The sequence below is a fragment of the Heteronotia binoei genome, chromosome 13 (genome assembly GCF_032191835.1).
Source record: "Heteronotia binoei isolate CCM8104 ecotype False Entrance Well chromosome 13, APGP_CSIRO_Hbin_v1, whole genome shotgun sequence".
NCBI classification, from domain to species: Eukaryota; Metazoa; Chordata; class Lepidosauria; order Squamata; family Gekkonidae; genus Heteronotia; species Heteronotia binoei.
The window spans coordinates 70,944,574-70,958,035 of NC_083235.1; the positions used below are offsets into that span (position 1 = coordinate 70,944,574).

Here is a 13,462-nt window from a genome sequence, read left to right on the forward strand (position 1 = left end):
CTGCAGGTTCCCTGCAGTTTTGGGGGCTCTCCCTGAAACCCTCTGCCCCCCAGTAACCCCTAATTATGCCCTATGTTGCCATTGATTTCAATGGCCCATAGGGTATAATAGTGGGATAGGGGTACCCTCTTTGGATGCTGCTGGAATGGGACCCCCTGGCCCAATCTTTTTGGGACTTGGGGGGTTTGTAGGGGAGAGTCCCCTGCAAGTCCCCTGCAAATTTGGGGGCTCTCCCTCAAACCTCCTCCCCTCCAGGCGGCTTCCAATATACCCTATTTTGCCATTGATTTCAATGGCCATAGGGTATAATGAGGCCGTATATTTGGAAATAGCCGCGCATCTACCATATATGCGGCTATTCAGAGTACCCATATTCTGAAATATACGGTATTCTGAATTTTTTGGGCCCCGTATATTTCCGAATCCGATTAATTCCAATTTTTTTTTTTTTTTGCGCACCCCTAATAGCAACCCCAGTCTCCCTTGGTGGTCTCTTATTCGAGTACTAACGATGGTTGCCTCTGCTTAGCTTCTGAGATCTGATGAGCTCAGATTAAGCTGGGCTATCCAGGTTGTTCCATTAAGAAGAACCCCCGCTATGGCCTATTATGCACTAGTGTTTTGCCTCCCTTTCACTGTGCATGTCTGTCAGGTTTTCTTTTTCATTCTGAATTCCTATCACTTTTACTGTGCATATCTGCTTTGTGTTTCCTCCCTTCCGTGCTCAGTACTTTTTAGAGTGGTTTTGTGGTGATTTCCCCCGCTAGCTTCCCTTCAAAGCAGAAGGTAATTCCAAGCATACAGACATGAAAAGGGGTGAAAGAGTAGAAGCTGAGGGTTTTTTTATTTATTTATGGCAAAATCTTTCATTGTCCATCTTTAATGGCAACGTTTGTGTCAAACATGGAAAAGAACAAAAAAAAAAAATCAAATCAGTACCGCATTAGTTGACAGAGCAATTAAAGGCTGTGTACATACAAATCATGTGTGCTCTTATCTACCGCTTATGTTCTTACTATGAACTTCACAAAAAAAATTCAGTGGATATTTGTACTTACCTTGTCCATTTTATGTCTAGTCGAACCTCATATTACCTCACAGCTTAAACCAGCACCGTTTTGACTAGTTCTTCAGCTGTGCAATAGCAGCATTCAGCAAGTAGCCATTACTGATTCGTGCTCACAATTTACAGATTTGCTTGGATTATGTATGCCCCAGGGTTACTTGAGCAGATGACACACCATTTACAGTCAACTACATTGAAACCATGTGTTATTTTTGTGCTTGCATCGTCAGTGACATTCAGCATGCTGGTGCATGCTGAAGACTGACTGTATCCATCCACAGTTCCGTACTGGCAGTTTGAGAACACATAAACCCAATAAATGCAAACACAAATATAGTCAGACACAGAGGCACAATGGGCAAGGCAGGAACAGCAGAGAGACTAGTCATGCAGGTTCCTTGCTTTCTACCCTAATAGAATCAGCACAACCAAGCAAACGCTCTGTTTTATAAGCCCACCCCCACCATTGGGTGATTTGGACAGATGGTGGAGGAAGTCAATCGCAGAGATCCAATTCCAGTGAACAGTGAGAAGGCCAAGCACAATAGGCAAAGCTAAAACACCTTTTTTTTTAAAAAAAAATAGTGATTTTACTGGATTTTTCTAACATACCGCAAAGATAGTGGATGAAGATGGAGGAAGCAGTGTGAGAAAGTGCATGTGCAGAACATAGTAAATGTTCAAGAAAACAAACTTCTTGTCAAAGTTGGAGGGTTTTGATTGCAGTGTGTGAACACATGGAGGGGTAACTGAGGATCTGTGTCCATGCAGAACACTGGAAACGTACATAACTGTTTTGCTTTTTACTCCTCTAGTACCTCAGTTCATGCAATCATAGACAAGTTTATAATCTGTCCAAATGTGTAACAGTTGCTACTCTGTCTTACATATCACAGAGTACAAATGGGTACCTGCAAGAAACTTGCAGGAGTGGCCCTCTCATCGTCTCACTTTCTACCTTTCCTCTCCCTCCACCTCTCTCAGTCTCTCTCCTTCCCCCACCCCTTCTCTTAATTTCTGTCTCTCTCTCTCTCCCCTGTCATTCTTTCTCTCTCTTTCTTTCTACCTTCTCCCCATCACACTTTCTTTCTGCATTAACAGCAGCACAAATTCTCCCAGCTGCCCACCGGGTACCTCCGCCCCCCCCCCCCAAAGCAACAGTGCCACTGACTCTCCCAGCTGCCTGTCCAGCAGCTTCCCCTTCAAACCACCAGCGGCAGCAACTCTCCTGATCGCCCACCTGCCTGGTAGCTTCTCTCCCCACCACTACAGCAATAGCAGGTGTGGGGAAACTGCATATTTGGGGAGCATTTAACCACCGCCATGTATTGTTTTAATGTTTTAATCCCCTCCCTGAAAACCTGGGTTTCCCCCCAGGTTTGCAGAACTATCTGGGCATTTTCGCACTGACCTTAATCAGCAGCGACGCCCCTCTTCACCGCGCAGGATCGGCGCGGATTTCGCACTAATTGCCGCGGAGCACCCGGAAGAGCCGGAAAGTCCCGCGGCTTTTGCGCCGCAAATGGAAACTTGTTTTTGGCGGTTTCCGTTTGCGCCGCAAAAGCCGCGGGACTTTCCGGCTCTTCCGGGTGCTCCGCGGCAATTAGTGCGAAATCCGCGCCGATCCTGCGCGGTGAAGAGGGGCGTCGCTGCTGATTAAGGTCAGTGCGAAAACAGCCTCTGTTTTCTGTCTGTGTGGCCCTGATCCATGAATTTAAGTATCTGCAGATTGGGCTGAACTTGACTATTAGAAAATAAGGTACTACTGCTTAAATGAGCAAAGTCTGAATATTATGTTTGTCTCCAGTTAGTAAATACGTGGACTGAATTACATGAGATGATTTTTTTTTTTAAATGTTAAGTCTGTGTTCCCCTGACCTGTCTCATACTGTGCCCTGTGCAATGTCCCCTCTAAGCTGCAGAGTCTTGTGAGCAAAAATTCTACTTTGTGATCTGCTGGCATTAAATTTGTGAGCTACTGCATAAATGAGCTTGCTCTGGAGCCATTTTTCCTGAGCTGAGATAAAAATGAACATATGAACATATAAAGCTGCCTTATACTGAATCAGACACTTGGTCCATCAAAGTCAGTATTGTCTTCTCAGACTGGCAGCAGCTCTCCAAGATCTCAAGCTGAGGTTTTTCACACCTATTTGCCTGGACCCTTCTTTTGGAGATGCCAGGGATTGAACCTGGGACCTTCTGCTTCCCAAGCAGATGCTCTACCACTGAGCCACCGTCCCTCCCCAATGTGTGAGCTGGAGGCTAAAAATCTGTGAGCCAGCTCACGTCAACCCAGCTTAGAGGGAATGCTGGTCCTGTGACTTGTCTCATGCTGTTGGGAACTCACTTTCCAAGGATGCAGGGCCCTGATTGGGAATGGGAACACAGTGCAGTATGAGAATGGGCTGTAATTGGCTTACAAACAATATCTGGAGGGTTCAGCTAAATGATACAATTAACATATGTGCTGTTCCCTGACACAGCTCTCAGCCACATGTGAATGGGGGGACCCTCACCTTTTCAATGCTCTCTGCTGCTCGAGGCAGCTGTGGACTTTGGATAGGTGAAGAGGCTTCCGGCTTCCATTCCATGTTGTTTTCCGAAGCAGAAACAGCCGCAAGAGGGTTCTGTTTGCCTCTTTCTCAGGCGCCACACGCTCTTGATCACATAATGCCCCATGCACTTGTGGCTGCAGCATGCATCAATTGCATCATTTAGATTAGCCCTGGGTTTAGGACCTATACTGGCTTTTCAGTTGATCTTTTTAAAATGATTTCCTGATGGAATTTTACAGTACATTGATGTCGGTGGGCTAAGAATGGTGTAACTCTGCTTAGGGTTGCACTGCTCATGTTCCCCTTTGATGGATATAATACACAGTGAAATGCCATTGGTTTCAAAGGGCTTGGAGTGGTGAACCTTTGCATAGGACTGTTCCATCAGTCTGTTTACACGGAACCAAAGACATTACAAGTACTACTGCTGCTGCTGCTTTAAAATGTTATCGCTGAATAAGGATGTCATTAGGATCTTTTGTGAAGGCTCTGAAGAAAACCCAGTGCCTATATTTGCTAAGGAAGATTATCAGGCAAGCTCCTGATAGCAAAATTGTTCCCAAGTATGTAAGCTGCTGAGGTAGACCAAGAGCTGGAACATATGCAGTGAATATAGTAATTGTACATATTCTTGTTCTCTTCTGTGAACAAACTATAGAATCAAACAGCAGGTTTTCATGATAAGGCCATATTGTCTGTGTTCTCAGAGTTTCATAGGGTATGTGTAGAAGAGGAGGAGATTGAATTCATATCCTGCCCTTCAATCAGCGTCTCGGTGGTTTACAATCTCCTTTCCCTCCCCACAACAGACACCCTGTGAGGTAGGTGGGGATGAGAGAGCTCTTTGGAGGACTGCTCTTGATAAGAACTATGACTGGCCCAAGGTCTCTCAGCAGGTGCATGTGGAGGAGTGGGGAATCAAACCTGGTTCTCCCAGATTACAGTCTGCACACTCAACCCCTATGCCAAACTGACTTTTTGAAGATATATGAAGATAGGTTGCTGCAGTTCTGAAGCAGCTTGCTCTGGGATAATCCATTTTATATAAGTTCTTTCAAGCATTTATGTACCAAATTACTAAGACTGATATATATATGAACATGAACATATGAAGCTGCCTTATACTGAATCAGACCCCTGGTCCATCAAAGTCAGTATTGTCTTCTCAGACTGGCAGCGGCTCTCCAGGGTCTCAAGCTGAGGTTTTTCACACCTATTTGCCTGGACCCTTTTTTGGAGATGCCAGGGATTGAACCTGGGACCTTCTGCTTCCCAAGCAGATGCTCTGCCACTGAGCCACCATCCCTCCCCTGCTCTCCAGGGTCTCAAGCTGAGGCTTTTCACACCTATTTGCCTAGACCCTTTTAGTTGGAGATGCCAGGGATTGAACCTGGGACCTTCTGCTTCCCAAGCAGATGCTCTACCACTGAGCCACCGTCCCTCCTGCATATGAAGCTGCCTTATACTGAATCTGACCTTTGGTCCATCAAAGTCAGTATTGTCTACTCAGACTGGCAGCGGCTCTCCAGGGTCTCAAGCTGAGGTTTTTCACACCTATTTGCCTGGACCCTTTTTTGGAGATGTCAGGGATTGAACCTGGGACCTTCTGCTTCCCAAGCAGATGCTCTATCACTGAGCCACTGTTCCTCCCTGCATATAATCCATGTATTCCACCAGGAACAGGACTGTTGCAAGTATAAATAGCTTGTGGTAAAGTTGTTTGTGCCTGAAGATATTTTTGATTGATTATGAGATTTCAGAGACTATGTTTGGAATCCCTGACCCTTCAATGGCTAACTGTCTTGTTTAAATATATCTAGTTTATTTACATCTGGCATTGATCACCAGTCATCAGCTCCTACTCAGTATTCAAAAATAATATTCAACACTTATTGGCTGTCTTTAGTCAACGAAGGCTTTTGCAAGATGGATCTATATAGTGCGCCTTACTCTTGTCCACAATTAATCAAAAATTGGAGATCAATCAGTGCTTGATAGTTTTGAACAGCAAAGATATCTAACTACTTCTCGGTCTATGATCTATTCTGAAACCATGTTGAACCAGTTTATATGACCTAGATAAGCATAGAATCCGTGCTGATTCCTTTGGTTAAGAAGATGGTTGGATTTGTTAGACATGCACCTTCCATTTCCTTGGAATGCAGACAGAATTATGCTGTAACTACAATTCATTATTTGTCACACCATTTTAACAGCATTTTTCAATATAAAAAGTGCATTACAAGTTTTACAACAGTCCCGTGTGGTAAATTTGGCTGGGCTGGGAAACACTGGTTTCAAGTTAGCTTTTGAAACTATATTGAAAAGAGACTAGAAGATTTTCCCTGGCTAAACAGATGACTCTGTTGACTATATCACATTGCCTTCTCTAATGTCATATTTTTCTTGAAACAGAATATAATAGCCAGTGTGGAGGAGGGGTCAGAAAGTTGGGCTAGACTGGGGGAGACAGCACACACTGGGTGATTGTGATCCATTAATTCTCTTTCAACCTCACTTATCCTTGTAGTGTTCTTGTGAGGCTGAAATTGGGGAGAGAAGAACCATGTAACTAGCTTGAAGGAAGGGTGGGGAAAGCAGAATAGTTATACCTCCTGAATGTTTTATTTCTTCCTTTTATGTTACAAAATATGTTGGCATAATGACACAGAAAAAAATATTCTGCCTTTAGGAAGAATTCTTGTAGGACAAGCTGAGGAATGAATAGAAATCATATCCGCAAAACTATACAAGCAGTTCACATCCTGACACGAATTCTTCTTCCTTCTCCTTTCCCTGCTAAATATTGAGATTTTCTTGTGCGATTTCAGAAACAGCATTTGATGATCACTTCATCACTCTTACCCAGCTTGGAAAGCAATTTCAGCATGGCCTGAGTAATTCAAAAGACAAGGTAGGCTGCAGTGCTTTCGGCCTGCCGTCTTCATTGCTCATTCTGTCTATTTCTTGAATGGATTCAGAACCAGCTTTTATTTGTTATCTGTTGTGATATTAGAAGTCTCTCGTGGTTATTGCCCGACAAACTCAGTTAGGTATGGATTGCACAATAATCTGCCAGGTTTAATTTGTGATGCAGGTGTTGTTCTGCTAGTGTGGACAATTACCATGATCCTTCCTTATGTCAAATTCTGTCCAATTTATTTGCCTTCAAGAGAGGAAAAATAATGATTGACAGCTGTATGCACAAACGCTCACCTAAGTTGGTGCTGGGGCGAGGGGAGATGAATCTGCATCGAACTGTGCATTGAATACGTACTCAGGTGCAGATGTTGACCAGCTCTGTAGCACTCTCAATGAGATGAACTTAATGCAGAACTCGTTAAGCATAACTACACATAACTGGAGCTAGATTGGGATACATCTAGTGGGACTGCCCCGGTGGGCCTAGGCTGAGGGAACTGCACTGGCTGCCAATTGTATTCCGAGTCCGCTACAAGGTGCTGGTTATTACCTTTAAAGCCCTATATGGCCGAGGACCTGCCTACCTTAGGGACCGCCTCTCTCCGTATGTTCCCCAGAGAGCACTGAGATCCAGCTCCCAAAGTCTTCTAAAAATCCCTGGACCATTGAAAGTAACGAGGGAGCAGGCCTTCTCAGTAATGGCTCCCCACTGGTGGAATCAGCTACCGGAGGAAGTGTGAGCCCTGCGGGACCTTAACCAATTCCGCAGGGCTTGCAAAACTACCCTCTTCCAACAAGCTTATAGGGAACTCTGAATGTGACATCTAGCCATCTGGATAGACATCCCACTGAATGTAGCACCTTTAATTTACTATGGTTTTATAATTTTTATGTAACTTTTAAATTGTATTTTAACTGTATCTTTTATGAATTGTATAACTGATCATGGTATATACCATGTCCTGTTAGCCGCCCTGAGCCTGCTCCGGCAGGGAGGGCGGGATATAAATAAAAATTATTATTATTATTATTACATACAGCTAATATAAATGAGAAAGAAATAAGGGAAACCACAACTTTTTGAGACTAAAACTGGTACTGTCCGGGACAGTCTGTGTACCTGCGCTTGCAAATCTGAGTGTCTTCTTTCCCCCTTCTCAAATTGCTCTTGTCGTTCTTCACGGCAAGATAGCAACATGGAATGGAAATCCTGACACATCCAGCAATGTGCCATGTACATCAAAAAACCAATACACATATGTCAGGATTCTGCCACAGAGTTTGCACAACTGCTGGCAGGGAAGGGTAGAACCTTTTGAACTAACATATAGAGCTGCTCTGCAGACTGGAGCTATTCTTCTCCCCAGACACAACGAACAAATCATCTAACTTCTTTACTAAGTAAAGACAAAAGTTTTGCACACTGTCATAAACTATGTTTTGTTATCATCAAAGGACACTTTTTCTCTTGCCTTCATTTATCATGTATGGATCTATGTTTAGCACAGGCTTATTAGAAATCAAACCTGTTGCTGGCATGATTTTAATCTGACATAATGTGCAACTGATTGCAAATCAATCAGTGAAAACTAACTTTCCAGAATCGAGTGATCCGGTGACGGAGTCACTGGATCTGCATAACTTTTTGCAAAGCCGTCCCACCTTATGATTTATGGAACAAAAGACAGCTGCTAGATATAATGACTGATGACTCAAATGGCTGCGTAACTTGTAAAACTGACCACTGTCACTTTAGAATATCATGGAACATGTGTTTGTAAGAAAGTACTATATATATATTTTTTGCATTTACTTGTTATCTGGAAATGTTTGCTGTTCCATAAGGAAGGAAACCTATGTTGAGGGTTAGCAGCATATAGGACCTTAGACAATTAAAAAAACATGCATTTTCAGCACAGTTCAGCAATGCATCATCACTAAAGAACACAGCAGCAGTAGCCAATTTTTGGTGTGCTTGGCAAGGTGGAACAATCACTATCTAAATTTACCTGGAAATATGATTGTTGCATGTTTGTTGTGTTCCTACTGAACACATCCAAACGGCAATTATTCTTCGAAGTATTATCCAATACCCTCATGTAGACTACTCATGGGGAAACAACAGGGAAATAAGATTTTGGGTCATCATAGACAAGCTTATGGCGTCCAGCCCATTTTGGTCTGAGAGCTGGGCGTGGCCAGCTGTATGTCTGGTTCTATGCGGAAGGGTGTCATAGGACCGGTAGATGTCCAAACTTGGTTTAGTGGTAGGTCAGTATTCCAGAAATGAGCCACACCACTGAGTGTTTGAAAATAAAGGATGTTCATTATGCTATCTGGAACTGTAAAGTTCTAGGACAACTTTTTAAAATGCAGGATTACCTCAAAATAAGAGCAATCTTTTATCTCCAACCCAACCTGTTCAGCTATTTTAGGAACTGAAGATCTATGAGAAGAAGGAACTTTTCAGAAGAGCTTGTTTGTAAGTGTAGATAAAGATTGTGGTTACTTTAAATGTTATTCTGTTGTACTACATTTATAGGCCATTGCAATCCATTGAATTCAAGCAGTTTAATTCTCTGAAGGATTACATCTTCATAATCCTGCAGAGCAGTGTTTTTCTAATAAAATCCAATCCAGTTTCTCAACTCCCCTCCCCCCAAATTCCAACAACAAATATGTTGGGAAACTTTAAAGAGCTGGTGGGATGGGGGGGAAGGGACTTTATCTTTATATATCTTTCTGTGATCCTATTGCTGCACAACCCTGAATTTTATCCCATTCTTCTCTGGGCTACAGGCAACTCAGAATATATTCCTGGATTATGACAATTAATTTTGATTCTGAAAATTCTGGTGACTCCTCAGGTTCCTTTCTTTCTCTTAGCGAGAGAATTGCAGGCTAACATAACTTTTCCAACTGCACAGAAGAAAAGGTAGGAATGGAAGGCTGATGGGTACTGGATATGGGTTCACTGACAGGTCTACTCAGAATTCTACTAAAGTCTGCTCAATGGGACTTGCTTCCAGGAAAGTGTCCTTAGGATTGCACTGCTAGTTGTGTTTGGAACTGGAGTTCTAAATACAAGTCAAATGACCTGTCACATTTGCCTCACTCCATCCCTCCAGCAGGCAACCTTAAACTAACTGCTTGTTGCTCCTGCATCCCATCTTTTACTAGCTTGGACCTGTTCTTCCCGCCACCTGCAGTGGTCTTCCCTATCAACAAAAAGAGAACCTATTCCTTGCATTTATACTAGGTCCAAGAGAGTCTGCAGGAGTTTCAGAAACACAAAATCAGGTCAGATATTGAATCAGCCCCCTGAGGTTCCAGCAGGGAGATTGCAACAATCCACAAAACACTTTGTGAGATTCCCTAAATGATATATTTACACTTCGGGAATCTCATTGAAACAACTAGAACCAAAGGCAAGTTAAGCGTTTGGTTCTATTGGTTTGTGAAACACATCGGGTTTTAAACAGTGTGTCTTTGCCTTCCTCTTTGTTCCACCTGGGTGGCCACAAATAAACACGCTGGTTATTTCAACTGCCTATCTAATAGATTTCTATGATGCACAACATCCACGACCATGAGCACTTTCACTGTGCTGGTTCTAGTTCAGTAATGCCACCATGGACACACAGTTCATTTACTTGCCACATTTGCCTCGCTCCATCCCTCCAGCAGGCAGCCTTCACGACAGCCCCAGGAGACAACTTCAGCATTATCTTTTATACTGACGCTGCAACCTGGCTAACGAGCAGATGGTATCGACAAGCTTCAGCAGCCCTGTTTGGGATTTATCTCGGGCTTGGAAGTTGCATTATTTCACCCAGGAAACTGGCGTAGATATATAATCCCGTTAGCAAAAAAGCAAAATCAGAATTGCCCGGCAGAATACTGTACGATGGTCCCTTCCTCTGAAATTCCTGCTTTATTTACACAGACTAAGGTGACCTTTCTGACAGAAATATTGATTTGCGCCAGCTACAATGGCAGAAGTATCCCCCCCCCCCTGTTTTCTTCTCTAACATTTTTGAAATCAAAATGCAGTGCAATCTTTCCCAAAGAGCCACTACATTGAGAGAAACGGTGGCTGCCACTGAAGCCCTGATCAATTTTACTTCAATTTTTTGGCTTATGAGCCATTTTAAATACCTGATCAGTATGGAGACCCCAACGTCCTCGCAGTTTGCATACACTCTGCTCCATGTCTCCTGAATCACCTTTTTCTCTGCGTCTGACATCTCTTCGCTTCTTTCCCATCTCTCAATCTCCATTTCTCCTTGGACTTTCTCCATGAAAAACAGCCAGCAAAATCTTCCAGGGAAGCCAGGAGGAGAGAATGAGACGTGTGTGAGTCTTTCTCTCTCTCTCTCTCTGTGTGTGCGTGTGTGCGTATCCAGCAATAAGAGATAAGGTGTTCTGTTTAGTGGTGATGGTGTGGCTGATACTGCTCCTTTCCCCCTTTCTGCCTGCCTATACAGATAGGCAGAGGTATGCAACAGAGATAACCAGGGGGAGAGAGATGGTGTGTGATCAGATTTCAGATCTTCCAGTGCAGCCCATTGCCGGGGTTCACTTCAGCTCAGCATGTGTCTGTCTGTGTCTGTGGGTATGACTATGAAGGGAAACTGACTGAAAGTAAAATATTCAAAGGAATCGCAAGACCAGCCTCTTCACCAATGTGTGAATGTGAGCTCACTTTTCTCTCTCTCTCCTCCTCCTCCTCCTCACTCTCCTCCCCCTCCCCCTCCTCCTCAGTGTGTGTGAGAGGGGGGGGGGGTAGAGAGAAATTAAATAGAGGTGCTCTTGAGTGTCCAAAGCTCCTGCCTTGAGTGTTCTCTGACTTGCTATTTCTCCTTCCTTCCCCCCCCCCTCACCATATGTAAACAGCCTCTGAGAAAATGCAGCATCTGAAGTGAACAGTTAAACTTATCCCAACAGCTGGCTTAGCTGAGATGAAGCTTTTTGATTGCCCTCCCCCCTTCATCACTTAGGAGATTGTTGTTTTTTTTTATCAACAGCAGCAAAAATCCTTGCCATGCTGTCTTTTTTTTGAGCAGAGTGGGGAGGAAAGGATGTATTCAATAAATGTTTGTCTTTAACACAATCTGAATGATATCCTACTCCAAAGGAATGTTTCTAATTATAAAATATTTCCTCCCCTTCATTTTATATGTGAACCCAGGTATCAGAGGGATATTCTGATATAAGATACTTGTGAAGGAAACATTTGGGCATATTAACTCATTGGGGGGTTTTTCAGTCTGGAAATTAGATAGCACACTTTTCTTATATTTCTTGGAGAGCCGGTTTGGTGTAGTGGTTAAGTGTGCGGACTCTTATCTGGGAGAACCGGGTTTGATTCCCCACTCCTCCACTTGCACCTGCTAGCATGGCCTTGGGTCAGCCATAGCTCTGGCAGAGGTTGTCCTTGAAAGGGCAGCTGCTGGGAGAGCCCTCTCCAGCCCCACCCACCTCACAGGGTGTCTGTTGTGGGGGAGGAAGGTGAAGGAGATTGTGAGCCGCTCTGAGACTCTTCAGAGTGGAGGGCGGGATATAAATCCAATATCTTCTTCATCTTCAATATCTTCTTCTTATATTTTGGTAAATGCTGTGGGGGAGTTTGGGGGGAGGGGAGTGGCAGATTCAGTTTATTCATGACAATTTTATCCATTTAGATTAGCAATATTGTTTCTTGAATTCAGACCATTTGCGGATTGAAGGTTGTGTGTGTATGTGTGAACAGACAATACATTGGATGGGGGTTGGAAAAAGATAGAGATATTGAATTCATTATTATAGCAATGGCTCACCCTGCAGATGCTATTGAGCACATATACATCTAGGGATGGTTACCCATGCTGCCTTCAGTTACTCAGTGGAGGTCCTCTTTCCAAAGATTTGGGCAAATGTTAGGAAAAGCATAGCTTTTTTTCTGGGCAAATTAAATGGTTGGAACGCTTTCCCTATGAAGGAAGGTTAAAATGCTTGGAGCTGTTTAGCTTGGAGAAACATCGACTGAGGGGTAACATGATAGAGGTTTACAAGATTATGCATGAGATGGACAAGGTAGCGAAATAAGTACTTTTCTCCCTTTCTCACAATACAAGAACTCATGGGCACTCAATGAAATTGCTGAGCAGTCGGGTTAGAACGGATAAAAGGAAGTACTTCTTCACCCAAAGGTGAAGCCAACTTCAAGAGGGGATTGGATAAACATATGGACCAGAGGTCCATCAGCGGCTATTAGCCATAGCGTATTGTTGGAACTCTCTGTCTGGGGCAAGTGATGCTCTGTATTCTTGGTGCTTGGAGGGGCAACAGGCTGTGGGCCTCTGGTGTCCTGGCCTGGCCACACTGATGGAACTCCTGATGGCACCTGGGTTTTTTGGCCACTGTGTGACACAGAGTGTTGAACTGGATGGGCCATTGGCCTGATCCCACATGGCTTCTTTTATGTTCTTAAGCCAATTTTATAAGTCCTTTGAACTGGGCCAGACCCCAGAATTGGGGTCTTCTAACCATCAACTACCAGCTGTGTGTTTGCATCAGTACCATTTACTAAGGTCAAAGGGGTCAAATGCCACCCCATTCAGTTTAATTTTATTATGGTCAGTGACCAGATCCAACTGATTGAACATTATCAGATACACACGTATTCAAGTTAAGCTCCAGTTAAAACTAGAAATAGAAAATTTAACAAAGATCTAGATAAAATTACATAGCAGAAATGGAATAAAATATAGAAAATAACATCATAGATAGCCATATTTAAAATTTGAACCTGGAATCTAAAAATCAAGAACTCTATAATAGGCGTGATGAAATTTAAGTCAAGGCTCAAAAGGGCAGGGCTGAAATTTGTTGGGCAACGTGATCGCCTGGGCACAGAATCTAGCAATTAGCTTGA

The 13,462-nt window shown here is 43.4% G+C and overlaps 1 protein-coding gene across 3 annotated transcripts in view; it reads right to left on the reverse strand.

Moving 5' to 3' along the window:
* The window catches only part of CYGB (cytoglobin), a 102,353-nt gene extending 91,083 nt beyond the window's left edge, over positions 1 to 11,270 (reverse strand). Inside the window, exon 1 of one of the 3 annotated variants that reach the window (XM_060252930.1) lies at positions 10,705 to 11,270. In XM_060252930.1, coding sequence (XP_060108913.1) covers positions 10,705 to 10,847 — 143 coding nt within the window. In that variant the 5' untranslated portion in view covers positions 10,848 to 11,270. The remainder of the gene's footprint in view (positions 1 to 10,704) is intronic. The other 2 variants (XM_060252929.1, XM_060252931.1) reach the window with 2 other exon arrangements.
* Positions 11,271 to 13,462: the final 2,192 nt, after the last annotated feature.